The sequence below is a fragment of the Myotis myotis genome, unplaced genomic scaffold (genome assembly GCF_014108235.1).
Source record: "Myotis myotis isolate mMyoMyo1 unplaced genomic scaffold, mMyoMyo1.p scaffold_m19_p_16, whole genome shotgun sequence".
NCBI lineage: Eukaryota > Metazoa > Chordata > Mammalia > Chiroptera > Vespertilionidae > Myotis > Myotis myotis.
In genome coordinates this window covers 11,380,802-11,400,349 of record NW_023416320.1, presented here as the reverse complement: position 1 = coordinate 11,400,349, position 19,548 = coordinate 11,380,802, and the positions used below count along the sequence as shown (strand labels likewise).

General features: G+C 45.7%; 2 protein-coding genes across 9 annotated transcripts in view; one reads left to right on the top strand and one right to left on the bottom strand.

Annotated features, from left to right (window-relative positions):
- Positions 1-267: 267 nt before the first annotated feature.
- LOC118670671 (cytochrome c oxidase subunit 6C) lies at positions 268-9,578 on the top strand. 2 transcript variants are annotated; one of them, XM_036337884.1, is made up of 4 exons: positions 268-410; positions 1,956-2,084; positions 3,567-3,695; positions 9,458-9,578. In XM_036337884.1, exons 2-3 carry the CDS (start codon positions 1,971-1,973, stop codon positions 3,678-3,680), a joined length of 228 nt encoding a protein of 75 aa, XP_036193777.1. In that variant the 5' UTR covers positions 268-410; positions 1,956-1,970; the 3' UTR covers positions 3,681-3,695; positions 9,458-9,578. The 2 variants fall into 2 exon arrangements, with proteins under 2 accessions (XP_036193777.1, XP_036193778.1); XM_036337885.1 differs by having other exon boundaries at positions 359-490.
- A 312-nt stretch (positions 9,579-9,890) lies between these two features.
- The window catches only part of VPS13B (vacuolar protein sorting 13 homolog B), a 613,015-nt gene continuing 603,357 nt past the window's right edge, over positions 9,891-19,548 (bottom strand). For 4 of the 7 annotated variants that reach the window (XM_036337858.1, XM_036337857.1, XM_036337859.1 and 1 more), the window contains 4 exons: positions 18,033-18,209; positions 15,777-15,879; positions 15,102-15,351; positions 11,165-11,416 (listed from right to left, as the gene is read on the bottom strand). In XM_036337858.1, the coding sequence (XP_036193751.1) occupies positions 11,165-11,416; positions 15,102-15,351; positions 15,777-15,879; positions 18,033-18,209 (782 nt within the window). Of the gene's footprint in view, positions 11,417-15,101; positions 15,352-15,776; positions 15,880-18,032; positions 18,210-19,548 lie in introns of all 7 variants that reach the window. The other 3 variants (XM_036337862.1, XM_036337864.1, XM_036337860.1) reach the window with 1 other exon arrangement.

Sequence of the window (19,548 nt, the reverse complement as noted above, 5' to 3'; positions counted from 1 at the left end):
CCCAAACCGAACAGTTATTCGCCTAAGACTAGTTATAATAGTGAAAACGTCGGTTTGTGCACAATGCTCAGCCAATCCGTGGGCCCAGGATGATTTGTACTGTCCTTGTACTTTTAAAAAATGTACATGTTGACTATCTCTGAGTTCTCTACTAAGTTCATATCAAATCTGTATTAGTAAAACGAATACCTCCACTTTATTAAGGAAACCGACTCAGAAAGTCAAGTCCTAAACTGAAGGTTGCATAAATAATGTAATCACACAGGTGGACTTCAGCAACAAGCGGCAGCAGGCGCGCCAGAGGGCTTTTGGCCTCCCTCGGCCACCGTCGGCCCCTTCCCTTTTGAGCGCATGCGCGCTGCCGGGCGTCACCCAGTTCTCCCTCTGGAAGGACGGACGTTGGTGTCGGGGTGAGTTGGGACGCTGTCGTGTACCTCGTTCGGGCTCCCATAGCTGCCGCCGCCTGCTGCTGGCTGTCCGTGGGCCCAAGGTTTGAGCCGTGACGCCGCGTCCCGTCGGTCGTGGAGCCTCGGACCCCCCCGAACCCCCGCCCGCGTCGGCCCCTGCGCGACCCCCGCCGGGGCCTCGGGAGGGCGCGGGGGCCCGCGGGGGCCTCAGGGGAGCGGCCGGGCTCCTGGGGCGGCGGGCCTGGGTCCCCGGCGGCTGAGTTTTCCCCGCCGTCGCTGTGACCTTGGTCAGGTCATTCGGCCTGTCCGGCCCCGGGGTGCTCGCCTCCCTTTGCTCGGCCACCTTGGGCGCCCGCCTGGGGCCCGCGCGGGGGGCTGGAGGGAGGGCCGGCTTCCCGCCGCCTCCCCGCGCCCACGGCCTCGCCCCCGCCTGCCCGCCGGCCGGGAGGGAGGGCTGCGGGAGCGGCCCCGCTGTGGGCCGCGGAGCCCGGGGACCAGGCCGCCGTCTCGGGTGGACCTGCGGGCGGCTGCTGGTTCCCGCCCGGGCCTCAGTCGCCTCGGGGGCCCCAGGGCTCCCGTCGGGAAAGTGGAGTAAAACGTGGCCCGTAGGGTGGCCCCGCAGACAGTGCAGAGCCGGTGCTGTGGGTGCGTGTGCACTTGCCGGCCTCGAGCCGCTGCTCTCCGGGGGCCGGGGGAGCGGTGTGCAGTGTCCGCTGCCGCCGGGTCCACTGTCTCATTTAGGGTGGAAGACAGGGATGGGGCTCAGAACAAGGCACCCCAGGGTGCCTCTGCTGTGCAGATTGCTTTGAGCTAAGGGCAGTTACTTTTTACTCCATCATCATTATTTTAATGTAGAGGGGAGAGAGGAAGGCGGTGGAGGGGGAGAGAAAAAACGTCGATGTGTCTCACTCACATCGATCGGTTGCCTCCCTCGGGCACGCCGACCGAATCGAACCTGCAGCCCAGGTGTGTGCCCTTGACCGGAATCCAACGGACCAGCGGCCTCACCGCTGAGCAGGACCAGCCCGCTTCAGGCCCAAGACACTTGAGCCTCCTCCCTTTACCTAGAAGGACTTGAATCAGGGGCCTTCCCCATATTACCACCCACAATCCCACCTCTATGGCCGGCAGACCTTTGTTTCCTGAACGTCTGTTCTTGACCTGCTGCAACCCTTTAAAGCCCCCAAGGTGTGTCACCTCATCCCCAGCTCAGGGCGGCCTACACCCAGCTCCCCCTTTCTGCTCCGAGCCTCTCCTGCTTGCGGGGTGCCCATGCATGCATGGGTACATTAAACTCGGTTATTTTCCCTTGCTAATTAGCCTCATGCTTGTTTGATTATTAGGCCAGACCCGCAGAAGGTCCTTGAGGGCAGAGGGAAGTTTGTTCCTCCCCCACAAGCCTAAGCCCTTAAACATCTTAGGTTTTGTGGGAGGAGTTGGTCCACTGTCCGTCCTTCCTGTGCCTCCCTAGGTACTAAAATGCATGATGCATAGAATTCCTTAGGTTTTTTAGTGTTCTCATAATTTTTAAAAATTTTTATTTACCAGGAGACTAGAACTGCCATGTCTGCCGGTACTTTGCCAAAACCTCAGATGCGTGGCCTTCTGGCCAAGCGTTTGAGATTTCATATTGTTGGAGCCGTAATTGTATCCCTGGGGGTTGCAGCTTCCTATAAGGTATGTATGTTTGATTTTTACTTGGTGCTTATGGTCCCAAATGTGCTTTACATTTAAAAATGCATTTTATTTTCATAAGCAATTTCAAGTCTTCTAAAGAAACTCTTTAATGTGCTTCCTTCCTCTGACTCTCCCTGCATTCACCTCACGTGATGGGAAAGTACCTTATTCCCAGATAACGTATCCTCCATCTGTAAATGAAGCTGAATGAGTTTGCTAGGGCTTCCATAACAAAGTCCACAAGCTGGGTGGCTTAGACAACAGAAGTTTTATTTTCTGTTCTGGAAGCTAGAAATCTAAGGTGGCTCCTGGATTGATTTCTCCTGAGGCCTCTCTACTTGGCCTGTAGATGGCTGAATTTTCTCTTAATAGGACACTAATCATATTGGTTAGCACCTACCCTGAAGACCATGTGTGATAAATTACCTTCCTGGTGCTTGACCAGGACGTTCAAAACTGGTGGATTGTTCCTGGCGCTGGCCAGGTGGCTCAGTTGGTTGGCGCATCATCCCGTACACCAAAAAAGTGGAAGGTCCCATTCCTGGTCTGGGCACATACCTAGGTTGCAGGTTCGATCCCCAATAGGGGTGCATATGGGAGGCAACCAACTGATGGTTCTCTCACATTGATGGTTCTCTAAAGTCACTAAACATCTGGTGAGGATTTAAAAAAAAATGTTTCTGGAAAAGGTTGAAACAACCATTAGGTTAGGTCTTAAATCTGGGTTTGGTATCATGGGCCATTTTGTGCCTGTGGCTTTTTTTTTTTTTTTTTTTGATTGATTTCAGAGGGGAAGGGAGAAGGAGAGATAGAAACATCAATGATGGGAGAGAATCATGGATCGGCTGCCTTCTACACACCCCACAGTGGGGATCGAACCCGCAACCCAGGCATGTGCCCTGACTGGGAATCAAATTGTGACCTGGTTCATAGGTTGACGTTCAACCACTGAGGCACGCCAGCCTGGCTGGCTTTTCTTTTTGACAGCACCTTCAAGAATTGTTGCCATAGGAGAAAAAAAGAATCAAAAAAGAACTGTTAGAAAATTGCTTTGCAAATTAAAGCTTTACCTTCTTTAATGTTTGCCTTTTTATAAATATTTTTTATTGTGGCAGAATACACAACAAAATCGAACGATTTCTAAGTGTATGGTTCAGTGGTATTACAAACATACATAATGTTGTGCAACCTTTTAGATTTCTGGATGTTTTCCTTCGGCTCCTGCCAGTCTACCCTCTCTCCCTACCACCATGGACACCCACAAGGAATTTCCCTCCCCAGGCAGGGAGGGCCCTTCTTGCTGACTGGTTTCTCTGAGATTTCTTTCCCTTTCCTTGCATCTGTGTTAACGCCCCCATCCTTTGTCTTAGGAAATACAGGGGTTAAGTTAAAGGTGAACACAAACAGTTTGATTTATGTTGTCTTTAGATGATAAGTTTCTAATCTAAAAAATAAGCCGTAATGGGATATGCTCTTTTTCAGTTTGGTGTAGCTGAACCAAGAAAGAAGGCATATGCAGATTTCTACAGAAATTATGATTCCATGAAAGATTTTGAGGAGATGAGGAAGGCTGGTATCTTTCAGAGTACAAAGTGATCTTGGAATGTAAAGGTAATATGAAGTTACCATTTAAAAATTTTTAAAATTGTGGTACCACCTTAACTATTTTTAATGTATAATTCAGTATTGTTAAGCAAATTCACATTGTCGTATAACCAATCTCCAGAACTCTTCATCTTACAAAACAAACTCTGTACCCATTTAAACAACTCTTCATTCCCTCCCATTCCTGGCAACCACCATTTATATCAGAGTATTTGTCTTTTTGTGACTGGCATATTTCACTTAATGTAATGCCCTCAAGGTTCATCTGTTACAGCATGTGTCAGAATATCCTTTTTAAAGCTAACTATTGCATTTTATGTATATACCATATTTTGTTCATTTATCCATCAGACACTTGGATTGCTTCCGTTTTTTGACTTATGCATAACACTGGTATGATGTTTATGTTGTTAGCAGTGGGAAAGACACCACGTGTAGACAGGTGGGGTCAGACCAAACCTGGTTTCTGGCTAAGAAAGAATTCGGACCAAGACCCAAACTGTAAAAGAACATTAAGTAATTCCTAGAAGAAATGGGCTTAGGAAACAAGTTACGGAGACAAAGGAAGGGCCCTAGGAGCCCGGGAGTGAGGAAGCTAATGGTAACTTGCCTGGGGCAGGGACGGGGAGAGCAAAGGCGAAGGCTGTGCTCCTGGGAGGGAGAGCACACTTCCTGTCCTGGGTCCTGAGGGTTCTAAGGGTGGAGATTTTAGGGGAGGTCCCAGGAGAAGATCTCAATGGAATAGTCATCAGGTTTCCAGGTGTGTCCTTCAGGGTTGTGGTCTTCACTGATTGATTGTGGCACTAGGGCAGGGGGTCTTTATTCTATGCAGCTGGTCCTGAGGCTGGTTTTGTTGCTTATCTGGGCCTGGAACTGGAATTCAACTGAGGCCTAGATGTTATCTCTAGGGGGGCAAGGTCAGGGGTTCCAAACCTGGTGACGGGGGGGCCACACTGGGGATGAGGGCCTACCTACAGTTGATTGTTGGTAGGCACCTGGGGCTTTCCATCCTGGTGACCTTCTGTACCTGGCCCATGGTCCTTTCTCCACTCAAGTCTAACTGCCCACCACTTTTATAAATAATCTCTTTGAGTAAATACCCAGAAGTGGAGTTGCTGGATCATATAGTAGTTCTATTTTACTTTGTAAGGATCTGCCATACTATTTTGCATAATTTTTACACTCTAGCAATAGTGTAAAAAGGGTTCCAATTTCTTCACTTCCTCAGCAAACTTGTTTTCTGTTTCATGATGTTGAGCATCTTTTATCATGCTTGTTGGCCATTTGTATATGTTCTTTGAGGAAATGTCTATTCAAGTTCTTTGCCTATTTTTAATGTTGTGTGCACTTTTATTTCAACTTGCAGGCCCCATTTTAATTTGCAACTCCCATTGCAGGCCTATTAGTAATGAACTCCATATCCTTTAGCTGTTGTTTACCTGAGAATGCCTTTAATTTCTTATTTTTGAAGGACAGTTTTCCTGGATATAGGGTGTTTTTTGTGAGCACTTTAAATATATTAATGGGCAGCCTTCTAATCTGCAAGGTTCATGCTGACAAATCCATTGCTAATATTATAGGCTCTGTTGTAGACTGTGAATCAGTTTTTCACTTGCTACTTTTTAAAGGTTGCCTTGCCCTCTGTGGCTCAGTGGTTAAGCATGGATCTATAAACCCGGTTGTGAGCTTGCTTCCTAACAGGGGGCATGCAGGAGGCAGCCAATCAATGATTCTCTTTCATCGATGTTTCTTTCTATCCTACCATCCTCTTTGAAATCAATAAAAGTACATTAAAAAAAACAACACCACAACAAATTGTAATAAAAAAAAAGATTTATTGTCTGGTTTTTGACAGTTTGATTATAATGTGTCTTAGTGTGGATCTCTTTGGGTTTAACCTACTTACAAGTAATGTCTTGTAATAGTATATACATTTCTCCAAATTTGGGGCATTTGGGCCATTGTTTCTTCTAGATAAGTATTTTGCCCCTTCTCTTGTTCTGGGTTTCCATAATGGATATGTATTGGTCTTTTGGTGATATCCTATAAGTCCTTTAAGCTCTCATTTACTTTTCCTTTTTGCATCTTAGACCCAGTAATTCAAATGAACTATTTTCAGGTTTGCTGAATCTTCTGTGTGTTTGAGTCTGTGTTTGACACAGATGGCTGTGTTCTCCCACTGCTAACACCCTCTAGTGAATTTAATAATTCAGTTACTGTAGTTTTCTGTATTTTTTATTTTCTTTGTTAATATTCTCATTTTATTCATATGTTGTTTTCCTGATTTTGTTTAGTTGTCTGAGTTCTTTAGCTCATTGAGCAAATTTAAGACAGTTTTAAAGACTTTGACAAGTCAGAGTCAATGTGTGTTTTTTCAGTGTTGTTTTCTGGAGATTTATTTTGTTCCTTTGAATGAGCCACGTTTCTCTTTATGTCCTGTGATCTTTTGTTGAAATTTAGGCATTTGATTAAACAGCCACCTCTTCCGTTGTTTTTGGATTTGCTTCATGCAGGAGATCTTAACAGCCTGGCATAAAGGCTTATGGTTTGTCTCAAACTTTCTCTGGGGTTATGTCTTGCCTTAGCCTTTGCTTTTGTTCTAGTTCCCGAGTATAGTCAGTCACTTTTAAGAGCTCCTAAGATTCTGACTCCTGCTTCCTCTACGTAGCCTTAGCTCTTCTTGTGTAGTAGGGGCCGAGTGCACGAATTCATGCACCTTGAAAGGAACTGTGGGCCACGAGTCTGTGGTGGGTCTTGGCCCATCCTCTGTGCCCCCGCCTGGTCCCTCCCTCCGTGGCCCAGTCCCCTGTTTGCCAGCAGCCCCACTTCCACCACCGCTGCTCCCACGTGCTGATGGTACCAGCCCCGCTTGCACCTGCTGACAGCGTGGAGCGATTGGGGCTGGCGCCGTCAGCGGGTGTGAGTGGCAGCTACTGTCCCAATCACCCCTCAGGAGCAGGGGGATGTGGAGAAGCTCTCAGGGGCAATCGGGGCGGCAGCCACTGCTTGCACCCACTGACAGCGCCAAGTGATTGGGGTGCTGGGCACTGGCAGTGGGTGTGAGTGGCAGCTCCAGCGCCAGCAGCGGGTGTGAACAGGGCTGGTGCTGGCAGCAGGTGTGAGCACCGGTGGGACAGCGGCATGTGGGAGCAAAGAATTTTCAACAACCACCAGAGGCTCGCCCCAATGACAGTGACTGGCGCCCTGCCTTGGTCTGGCACCCCGCTCACTTGCTCCACCATCCCACTGTGGCCGATGCCTGCCATGTTCCATACGTGCCCCTGGTGATCAGCACATCATAGCGACAGGTTGTTCGGTTCCACTCTTTGGTCTATTTGCATATTAGTTTTTTATTATATTGGAGAAAAAAGAAAAAAATATATATATATGGCCTGATGCACAAAATTCGTGTAAGGGGCTTGGCCCTGGCGGCCCCGGCTGCCTTGGCCGGCCCTCGCAGCCCTGGCTTCATCCAGGTTGTCCAGACTGTTGTTCTGCTGTTTGGTCTAATTAGCATATTAGCTCTTTATTATATAGGATTGCTCAGCCCATAATCTCTTGCTCATCATTCCCTCTGCAGCTCTTTTGTGTCATGAGACCCATCACTGCTTTCAGCAGCTTGCAGGCTGATTCTAAATGATGTCACCATTCCCATTAGTGCTCCGAGATAGGCAAGTAGAAAACCGTCCCTAAAACAAGCCAGAATGCAGCCAGTTCTCCTCCTCTTCCCGTCCTGAGGGAGAAGCCAGGAGCTGGCTGGGTTCCTCCTAACCACACTGTTACCCTGAGGGTGGGAGGAAAAAATTCATGAAATTTCCTGCTGTTTTGAGTGGCTGTTTCTTTTTTTAGGTGTTTGCTTATTTGCAGCAGCTTCATAACTGGTTTCTGGTTCTCACACAGACATGTTGGTTCTTACGTTGATGGGTTACTGTGGGGGAGCGGGAGCCTGGAGCTTCATAGCCAACCATCTTGCTGACTTCGGCTCAAAATGCTCTTTATTGCTAAATTGGCATTAGGAAAACCACTTTTAGAAGTGTTTCATTTTTTTAAATACTTATTTTCTTAAATTTATCACCCCCCCCTCCGCCCCCCGCCCCCCAGCCTTGAACGAATCAGTTTTAGCTTTCGGCCCAGGGGTGTCTCTCTCAGGTCAGTACACAGCCTCTTGGCTTGTTCATGTATCACTGCCTCCGAAATGTCGCTGGCTAACTGCTTTTCCATTTTCCAAATCAGTAACTGTTTTTCTACCTCTTTGTGATCATTGTTTCTTTCACATCTTTAGCAACATTAGCCCTCTTGATGGTCTTTTTTTTTTTTAAATATATTTTATTGATTTTTTACAGAGAGGAAGGGAGAGAGATAGAGAGTTAGAAACATCGATGAGAGAGAAACATCGATCAGCTGCCTCCTGCACATCTCCTACCGGAGATGTGCCCGCAACCCAGGTACATGCCCTTGACCGGAATCGAACCCGGGACCCTTCAGTCCGCAGGCCGACGCTCTATCCACTGAGCCAAACCGGTTTTGGCGTCTTTTTTTTTTTTTTTTTTTTTTTTTTTTTAAATGGTGCTAATCATTGGTTTTGCCAGCAACAAAAGTGTTCTCTCCTTTGTGGCCTAGGAGCCGCTTTTTTTTTTATGCTGAGGTATCAGGGTTGTCATTTCAAAAACCAAAGTTTGGTTCTACATTTTTTTTGTCAAGATGGGAGACATGTAAGAAACAAGGTTTGACTGTATAAATAGGATTGAAGGTTCTCTCCGTCCAGTGTGAGTTTGATGTGATAAGGGGAAGGCGACTGTTTTTCAGGCAGACTGTACCTGAATGAGCATTCCAAATGCCATATATCTATCTTTCCCAAGGTCTGGGGTGTGGGGGAGACCTACTACATTGGACTTCAGATCACTTTTCTGAAAGACTTGAGAGACATTTACGTATCTTTTGTCCAATATAAGACTCAGTTCCATAATCCGTTTCCATAGCTGCTTAAGTAGTATCTGAAATGCAGATTGATGCATGGACTAATTAGCCGTAGAATTACTTAGAAAAAGTACAGAGAACTTTATTTCCAATTGTTGGAAAATTGATGAGGCCCGTTAGAAAAAATGATTCACAAACATGAACAGATAGATTATTTTAAGATAGAAAATTAGGAATGTTAAGGATGATCATGTTAAGTAAATTACACAAAATCCCTGAAGGTGAAAAGGTCAAGAAAATGTTAATGGTTCTGTATAGAGTCTTAATCTTAACATTGCTATTTTCTTATAACTGACATTTTCAAATTTTACTCAGTGGGTATTCATTTCATGGTTAGATGTTAACAGGATGATTTCAAATATTAGATTTTTACCTTTTTATATAAGAAGTTAATTGTGTTTAAAAGCCATTAAGAAAAACAAACTTGGAGACAGAAATATAAATTGTTTAGAACAGATGGGCTGCTGCTTTTAAGAAGAGTTTGTGGGTATGAGAAGGGAATGGGGATGGGGATTTGAGAGAAGGAAAAAAACCAGTTTGGAAAGTGAAAGCAAGAAGCCAGAGATAGGGTGTTGTAATTCCTGAAATGGAAAGGAAGCTGGTCAGGGAGTTTGGTGGAGATAGGACCGTGAGCTCAGGGAGCTTGAACTGGGCTTCTCTCGGGCTTAAGGTGAGTGAGCAAAGCGTGGGCTACTAGTAGGAACAGACCTTATGTGATCGCAGGGTGGTGAGATACTGAGAGAGATTGAGAATGCTGGATATTAACTTAGCAACTGTGTTCTTCTCCACAGAATTTCTTTGGGTTGAATTCCACAGAAGTTTGTCACTGACCTGTGTTCCTGAACTATGAAACATGAATATTTGAGCTAAGGAATAGTTTATCTTGATAAATAAACAATGAAATACTGTGGACAGTGTTTGTTCAGTTATTCTTAATGATGTAATTTTGGGCACTTGCATCAGAATTGGTTAGGGATTTTTAACTGTTTAAGATAACTTAATTTCAGTATTAAATTTCATTATTTTAGTACAGTTTCTTAGTCCTGGGTCATTGATTTAAGCCAACATGACTATTATACTGCCGGCTGTTACAAGAGACAGGGACCAACTGGCCTTAACTTAGAATTTTTGTGTCTTGAAAATGTGAGCTGAATTATATCAGGTATCAGTGAAAACATGCATTTAAAAAACAAAATACCCAGTGACAACACACACTGTGTGGTCATTAATTCAAGGTTTCCTTTTATTTTAAATAATTTTATATAACAAATCTTAGTAGTATTCAAAATTCTCATAAAAGAATTAATGTATATCTGCATTCTTAAAAATAGTTACTCTTGAGGTTAACTGACCAAGCTCACTTTCCTAAATGAGTATGGTACAACAAACTAACGGAGGAACCATTTTTTCATAGTCAGTCCGAATTGTCCATTAACAAACTTGCTTTCCAGAAACAACTATGCAGTGACTTACGATGCCTATGCATAACAGGTGAGACTTCAGGTAAAAATTAGTGGACATTTGAAATTGAATTTTCTTTAGTGTCTCACAATGATAGGTAACAGGTTGTAGGCCCAAGTTAATATGTAATCAATAAAAACATGTTTCATTGGAGTTGAGATATTTACCAAATACTAAAATGATATCTGGTGACCCAGGATCTTGAGCCAAACCTGTTGTTAAAAGCAAAAGAAAATATTTGGTCTGGTTCATTGTTAAGGTTGTTGATGGGGTTCTTCACTCCCCTCCAGGACAGCAGGCAAGTATGAATCCTTCAGCTACACCCTTTCCACAAGGGAATGTTCCCAGTAGTGTTTTGTTTCTAAGACTAAAGAGACTCACTTGAGCACTCCAGATCTATTTTTATCAGTAGACACAAGACTTACTCTAAGTTTGACTAGTAAAACAAAATAGAAAAACATTTTTCCAGAATGTACCTGGACAGGCATCAGAATGCTTGGTAAATTCAATAAAATGCAGACTTTAAGGAATATACACAGCAGCTTTCACTTAAAGAATACCAGCACCTACAAGTAACAGATTTAACAAGTTAAACAATAAAATCCTAAATATTTAATTTCATTTAAAGAGATCAAACTTTTGCAGATCAGGGTATTCAGCAAAGACAATGTCATTGGAAATGAAGTTTTAATGTCTCTCCATTCTAAGGCCTGACCATCTTTTACATTAGCTGAGTGTTAATAGATCCTCATTATAGTAAAAATTGTAGCAAATACCATAGAGCAAAAAGGAATGTATTTTCAACTGTGGTAAGACTGCAGCCCACAGGATTCTGTTAGTCAACTGTCCCCAAATGGAAAACGGTTTTTCACTCCATTTTATTCAAGTATCTTAGTTTTAGGGTGGAGGAATCTGAATTAATTTTAGGCCAAAAAGTTACTGTAGAAAGGTGTTGGCCTTGTGTCCATAAGAGCTATTTAGGTTTCTTATTAAAAAGATGCTGCATAAGCAGGAACTGGTGCCTCAGACGAGGGGACTCACGGGAACCCCTTCCTCAGGGCTTTGTTTTTCACCATGGTGAACTTACTGACGAAGACTTGAGCAAAATGCGGGTCGACCACGTAATGGTATGTTTTCACGTTGGAGGGGAGAGGTTCCACAGGCACCACAGGGCATGGCGGTGTCTGCGTGGACAAGCAGCTGGGGGCCAAGTGGCAAGATGTCTTGGTGACGTAGTCCACCAGCCTGTTGTACTGCTGCTCTGACAGTCTTTCTCGGACTCGATCCACCTGGGAGCAGAAATGAACAGTTCTGTAGTGACCGAATTCTCATAAGACTTTATAACAGAATTATCCCCTTTCTTTTGCCTTGATAGTTTTGATAACTTAAAAATGTATCTAACAAAGCTATTTTATCCAAAACTGCTTTTACTTTTCCTGACTGACGATAATACTGTGATTTCAGCAGTGTAACAAAAGTTCTGCATGAGAATATAAAGACAGCCTCCTTAGAATAAGCATTTGGTATTATATAAAATTCCCATGTTTCAAATTGACCATACCATTTTACTCAACAGCTAAACATCTGTCACTGTGCTTTACTAACCAGCCCAGGGAACAAAGTGCCCTTCCTCTGCTTCAGTCTCCTCACCAGTAAAAGCTCTGACATGAAGGCTGTTTGCCTGTCTCCTCAGCCTTCACACAGAACCTTCTTTGTTGGACAGGAGAGTGGGGAAGCGCACCTCTTTCAAACCAATGGCTTTGGACAGAGCATTAAGAGAATACCTTTGAACCGTAACATGTACTGTTTTTATAAATACTAGGATTTAAAGCCAGAGAAAATAAAACTGGGCAGAGGAAGGGGAAATTTTTATGGAAAAGAGGATGCAAAGTACATTTATGATTCATAAAAGTCTGGCTCATCTTCAGTGGAACTCAAGTAGAACTGAGATACAGTAAGTACCTAAGTCCTCAAGTGAGATTTCCTGAGAAAGCATCCATCAAAGGCACTTGGAGCTCTAATTCTTCCCACCCTGAAACTAGCTGGTCTGTGGGAACAGGTAGCCACTGACCTTTCAGTGGTCTTTACCTGCTAAATGTTGGTGAGGCCACTCTGGCAGAATTAGGAACATTTAAAGGAGGGCTCTTTAGTCCTCAAAGTAGTAAAGAATTGTATATATCTGTGTAGGGCACAAATACAGTCAAGGGTGTCTTAAACAGAAAGCCAGTGGGACAGTAGAGAGTGAAAGGCGCCTGCCAGAATAGTAAGTAGGGTATCTGTTAGCGTTCGGGTCTCATTTTAAGCTTAGGAAGGAAAATACAGGCCCCTAAAGACTCACTGACACATGAAAGCTGCACCACCAGGCACAAGCCAGAGCGCTGATATCATTTGATGGGGTCAGAACTCCGCTGGAAGGCTCTGAGTACACAAAGGTCTTAATTGCTCCTCCTGAACAGCAGCACAGGAAAGCCGTGTTGTGAAAGGAATCTGGCCAAGGAATAAATTGACCTTCTGACTCATTTTGAGCCTCTCATACGGGACTTCAATAATGTGCCAGGCATATTAAGCAATTATTACCCTAAAAATGGCTGCGTTTACCCAAGAAAAGCAAATGCTGCTTGTAGAAAAGCATCTGAATCCTGTCATATTTGAATATACTGAATGATGTCATCTACAAATTAATTCCTTTTAAAATTCAAAGGAACTGAGCCTCCTAGTTTCTAGGGCAGTGATGGTGAACCTTTTGAGCTCGGCATGTCAGCATTTTGAAAAACCCTAACAACTCTGGTGCCGTGTCACACATAGAAATTTTTTGATCTTTGCAACCATAGTAAAACAAAGATTTATATTTTTGATATTTATTTTATATATTTAAATGCCATTTAACAAAGAAAAATCAACCAAAAAAATGAGTTCGCTTGTCACCACTGACACGCGTGTCATAGGCTCGCCATCACTGGTCTAGCAGCACCGCTGAGGGCCCCCTCCCATTTAGAACATACGTGGGATTACAGCACTCCCAAGGAAGGGTTTACTCAGAAAAAAGGATTTTGTCTGCAGCTTGGATCTCCTTTGGGAGTAACTGGGGGAGGTTAGGATTTGGACAGAGGACTAAGGGGTCAGTTTCTTACCAGGGGAGAGGTGAAGTGAAATAGGTAGTGAAAAAGAATTTGGAGACTGACGGCATACTGCATGTCCACCCTCTCCAGTGCCAGGTGCCGCTGTGTACGTGGCCGTCTGTCTCAGCTGCCCTGCAGCCCTGCCTGTCTTTCCCTGCCTGCTGAGCCATCCCTCAATCCCAACCCTCGTTACCCTAACCTGAACATCAAAGGAAAACCAGTGTAGAGCGTGGTGTCAAGGCAGTGCTTCTGCCTGTAACTCTGATCCCATGGTCTCCATTAGAAACTTGTAGGGCTGGTGATCCAGATACCTCACTGATGGATAGAGAAACAGGTTTGTTTCCCCCCAGCTGTGATCATTCCCTACAGTACCCTTCACAAACAGGTAAGCGAGAAGGATCACAATTGACTAAAGTAGCGGCCGTTCAACAGCAAAAGATGAATCTCCAGTCTCAATAGTTTAGGGTCTGAAATATTTCCCAAGCAGTTAAGGAATAATGACGGTCACAAATACTGCTCAGGGCCTTGGAAGTTTCTTGCTAACGACCAAGGACTTGAAGATAATGATGCTATCCCCTGCCAAATCCTGGAGCCACATCACTGGTGCTTTATTGTCAACTAGATCAGACGATTTTGGCAGATCTAATAAAGTCAGCCTGGACATCTGACCTCTGTTTATTCCCAGAAAGTCATCAACTTGAAGCAGCAATGTAGTCCTTGTGCCAAGCCCTAGCTTAAAGCTTGACTGATTGTGATCCAAGAAACTAGAGAAATCTCAGTTGTTGTGCTTGGCCGCCTTCCACCTTCTCATAATTTTACCCAAGCAGTGGTGTGGGGGGACAGGCTCCCATACCAGCAGAAAAGGAAAGAAGGAATTAGGATCTGCTAGAGGCAAGTTTGCTGTCCTTTCCTGGGGCTACTGCCCTTTCCCTGGTTAGGACTAGCCAGCTGCACATTGTCCTCACCTTGCCATGTGGGTGAAGTGTTTCTGAGGGCGACTCTTAGGGAGGGTCGAGGGTCCTGTGGGTCAGGCATTAAGCGGGGCGGCAGGGGCAGAGAGCAGCTTTCCAGTGGGTGTACCTGCTCCCCAGGCTGGGGTTGCAGGAAGCTGTGCCACTCCTGTCAGGTTTCATCCTGACGCTCCGTATTCCATTGCCATCAACTTTGTGTGGCCAGGAGTCAACAACCAGCACATCTTAGGAGCTGGGTGGCCAGGAAGCTGCCCAAGAGCCTAAGCAGAATCCCTAGGAGGTACCCAGGGAACTTAGGGGTGGGAAACTATCCTTTGGGGAAGGGGACACAGCCACGTAGGATACAGAGCAGTAGATGGGGGAGAGAGGTTGGTTTATAAAATTTTGACCTCTCAAGTCTTAGGAATGGGGGAGTGAGTCAGACCTCCTGGCTTGTGAACTTGGCTAAGGTCTGGCCTACTACCCATGCCTTGTTTCACTCAACATCCCACTATTCTTCAGCGGTCCTCCCCTGCTACAGACCTGCTGCAGCCGCCCAGGCCATGCACAGGGGCCTGTTTCACAGAGTAAGTGCATGGCATCGCTGCCTTGGTCCTGTTCCTAGCACAGACCTGCTCATTTTGGAGTCCGTTGTCCTGGCCTGTCCACTCCCGCACTCCAGCCCATGACCACCAAGCCTTGTTCATCACCTGGTGGCTTAGCCCCAGGCTGGGAATCCCCTGGACCTGCTGCTGGGCTCTCACATGTACAGCTGGGTGACTCCCCTCCCCCTTTCCCCCCACACTCCCTCCTGAACTCTAGCAGCCACTCCAGAAGTACCAGTGGTCAGCCCACATCTTGACTTCACTGGTAGTTAGCCCTGGTCCCTGTTTTCTGGACTGTACCTCCACATCACAGGCTGCTCTTGGCTGCTTGAGCTGCAGGATGAGCAGGTGGTTTTGCATGCTGTCCTGTGCACAGTCGATCTCCGTGATGGGGAAGGCCTGCTGCTGCGTGTCCTCGCTGACACTCACCACGAACAGCACTTCCGACGTTAGCAGCAGGCACCCTTCATGCTCCTGGCCAGAGCCCCTCACCAGAACCACATCCAGGGCCATGTGGACTTCAGGTCTGCCCAGAGACTGAAGCATTTTCCTGTTCCAAAGGAGAAAACAGTCAATACCCATGCTCACTGTACCAGGGTTGGGACCAGATGCGACCTCCCCAAAGGTTTATTCATTTGATCTTGAAATAGAACTGTCACTTTAATTCTCAAAGTGATTCTGGTCAACAGAGCCCAGCTGGGCTCTGTTGAGTTCTTTCCCTTCCCATTAGAGATGCCATCCCTAATGACAAGGCTCGTTCCCTAGGAAACCTCAGGCCCTCTCACAAGCCAGGGGCATCCTGGGTGGGAGACCCAGATCGGGGTCAGCGGCCTCCCTCTGGCTCCAGGATGCCCTTGTGCTGCCTGAGATGCTGAAAACAACAGCCCCTGCGTGGCTCCCGTTAGCCTGAGATCGAGCCAGGCCCCGTGAACCCAGTGCGCATGTGCAGCTGAGCGAGCATCTAGAGGATTTTACCAGACGTATTTGACGTGGCTGTTTGAAGCCTGGGCAGCATGTAGATCACTTGGCTGGTAGCGCTGTTTGGGAAGCTGAGAAAGTCCAGCTCCGTGTAAAATGCCTGCGGTAAGAGAAGGAAGGAAGTTTTACTAGTTGTTTTCTGGAAAACAGTTCCATGCTACAGTGATGTCATCTGCTAAGAGCCATCATAAAATGCTGCAGATCCAACATGATGTCACATCTTTGGAAGCAAGTGAATAGATAATCATTAAACACTGCAGTGCTCTTAACCCTGGTGATCTTACATCAGCTACAAACTGAAGTCTGAATGAGCTGCAGTCTAAGCACAGACTGCAATTAGAGGGAGCGTGATGCTCCTGGGAGTAATGGGTCCTGAGCAACGGCTCGCACATCATTTACAATTTATGTGATCAAGACAAGACTGTTAGTTGACTTTGTTGTTAATAATACAGCTGTATCTGCTGTGGCTGGTTAAATAGTAAAAAACAACGGAGATGCACAAAAGGCACGTGGTTTGTCCAGGTAGTCCCTAAGTGGCTTAATCCAGCTCTTAAGCATGAATCCACATACATTTATGAGCGCTCCGGTTTTTTACACGCTCCCCCTGGTGCCAGCACCCAACCAGGGCACCCAGCAGCAGCCATGTAGGCCTCCAGAGACTCCAGAGCCAACGATGGTACAGCCTGTGTGCTCTCAGGGCTGGGAAATGTTTATAAGCGAGGCAGTCATTAGACTAAGAGTTAGTGGTTTATAAAACCTTCAGTGCGGTAATAAAAGTTTTACAGGATGATGGAAACCAACGAGGCCATGTGAGGCTCTGCTCTGAGATGCTCTTACATAAGGGAGAGCCCTCAGCCCTGGGAACACACGGTGAGGGCCAATGGCATTTTTAAACCAAAGGAACTTATGAAGTATAAGTTGTCTTTTCCTCACAAGAAAAAGGGAGTATTTGACTTCGTCCACTGAGGACTTGCAGCAGTTCTTCCTGTCAGTGTCCTTGTGAGTGAAAATGTCATTCACAGGAAGAGAACAGAGAGGGAGGAGGCAGGGGAGAAGGAAGAGGAGCATGTTTGTGTGTGTGGTCTCTTAAAGGAGCCTCTCCCTTGGCTGCCCGAGTGGGTATTCGTCTGCTCTCTCTTCCTTTCAAACAGGGTTTTTATGCTCAGATCTGGCTGCCTCTTGTCAGGTCAGATCTACTGAGGTGCAGGATGTCTGCAGTGAAGTGTCCCCCCAGCCCCCCGCCGGACTATGGCCAGATGCAGAGCACTCACCTGTCTGGCAAATGACAGAGCCCGCCTGTAATTTGTGATACTAATGAGACAGCCCACTTCACCACCAAAATGATGACATTGATTTCTGGGTAAAAAGATGACAATTCTGGTCACCTGTTTTTTAAAAGTCACTTCCATGTGCTCTGTCAAGAATGCAGAACATAAGCATGGGATGGCGTCTTCCTTTCCCATGCACGGTACTCCCATGTGCACCCGCATGCATGGGAGCCCCGTGCCAGCAGTGCCACGATCCCAAGGTCTCCAAGCTGTCTGCTTGGGGAAAGGGTTTTCATTGCAGCTCATACACCTTCGCTGCCATTGGCTAGGACATTCAGCCTGGCTGCAGTGGCAGCATGGAGTCTGCGGGTGAGAAAGCCATGCCAAGTGCAAAGCTCTGTGGGCAAGTGTGCGCACACACATACATGCTCCTCTCTCATTCTCCAAATGCTTGTACATTGTAATATAAAGATATCTTTCTGCCTCAATCTATTTTTCCTTTTGAACTGCTCACCAGAAAAATAATTATAATCATATTGTCCTCAACCTCTAATTGGTTATTTTTCATTAAAGTCTACTTTATTAAATGGATTGTTAAAAGATTCTGTGCCATGCATAGATATACTGAAATTACTAGTTGATTTCTGGTTCTAATTTGTATGTCACAGAATCTTTTAACAATCCATTTAATAAATTAGACTTAATGAAAAGTAACCAATTAGAAGTCGAGGGTAATATGTTGAAGTACTGAATTGCTAATTGATTTCTGGTTGTGTAATTTTATTACAACTTATTCTTAGTCATACAGTTCTACTCTTCATGTAAACAAGCATAAGGAGGTGAGGAAGAGAACTATTTAACTGCTGATTTATCAATTCTCACTCCTCTGCCACGTGCGGGCGAGGGTATCTCAGGGACTCCGGGTAGAACAACACAGGTTACTTGGCCGTGTCCGAGCCGGCCCGCCAGGCGTCCCCTCACTCACCGTAGCCAGTCTGCGACACGAGCTCGGCAGCTCCTCCGATGGGTTTTGTGAACACCCCCATGATTCCTTTCCCCATGCCTGAGATCACGCCCTTGGCCTTGTGTCCTGCTGAAGCCTGAGCATCGGATGTTCTCTGGAAGTTTTGCATTGGCTGATCGACTATGCCAGCAATTGCACCTGAAACATAGCAAACGCCCAGTAAGGGCTGAGGCTTAGCATCTTGAGAAAGGGAAAACCTTCCATTAGGAACACAGTTGCATTTTTGATTGACAATGAAAGCCCACCCTCATTTTAAGTTCTTTACATTTATTTACCAACCACCTACATGCACTGAGGGCAGTTCAAGTTAGACATTTATTGTCTCAACAGAATACAATGTTCAGACTGGGTTTGGTCCATTATAGTCAGGATCTGTGAAGTTCAGTTCAGAATTTAGTGAACATGCCAGACTATTCCAAAATGACCCCCCTTTTTCTCCCCTCATTGCCTTTCTCCAGAAAGCAGGCAACACAGTTTAGGGAAGAGAAAGCCTGCTCAGCCTAATAAATTTTCAATGAACAGGAGGATGAAAATAACTGGAAGGCTCAGTTCCTCTCCATGTTGTCACTTTTAATTAGAGCAATTATTAATTAGTAACTTAAATGTGTTAATAATTAAAGAGTAGTTGTTGATGTAATAATTTCCATTACACAGTTCTGCATAACGACATTTGGGTCAACGACAGAATGCATATGTAATGGTAGTCCCGTAAGATTAGAATGGGCCCTGGCCGGTGTGGCTCAGCTGGTTGAGTGCGCCGAAAGGTTGCCAATTCTATTCTTGGTCAGGGGCCTGCAGGAGGCAGCTGATCAATGATTCTCTCTTGTCACTGCTGTTTCTCTTTCCCTCTCCCTTCCTCTCTGAAATCAATAAAAATATACTAAAAAAAAAAAATAAAGTGAAAAGTAAGTGGCCAAACCTCAGTTGAAGTGAGAGAAGTTTTTTCCAAGACTAGCAAGGGAAGAGACTGTTTCATAAACAGGATCAGTGAACAGCTTGGTGGTTAAGGGGGAGGCAGGGACCCAAGACCCAAAATCCTGCCTCAAGCATGGGACAGCTGTGTGACCTTGGGGAAAACTCCTTAACCTCTCAGTGGCCTGATCCAGGAAGTGAGGATAAGAACCATGCCTGAATCCTAGGACTATTTGGATTAATGATTTCATACAAGCAAAGCTCTTAGCACAGTCTCCCAGCACAGATTAAGCACTCACGTGAGCTAAGTCATATGCAGCTTAGCGATGGGGATATGTTGTGAGAACTGCACCACTGGGTGATCTTGGCATTGCTCAGATGTCATGGAGTGCACTTCTAAACCTGGACGGTGCTACACAGTGTAGCCTACAGCTCCCGGGCCACAAGTCTGCACAGCACATTACTGTACGAAACAACACGACGAAATCGAACATAAGAGAAAGTGATGCAAAGAAGAGGTGTGGTGACCCTGAGCTGTAGGAGGCTGCTGCTGTTGTAACACGGA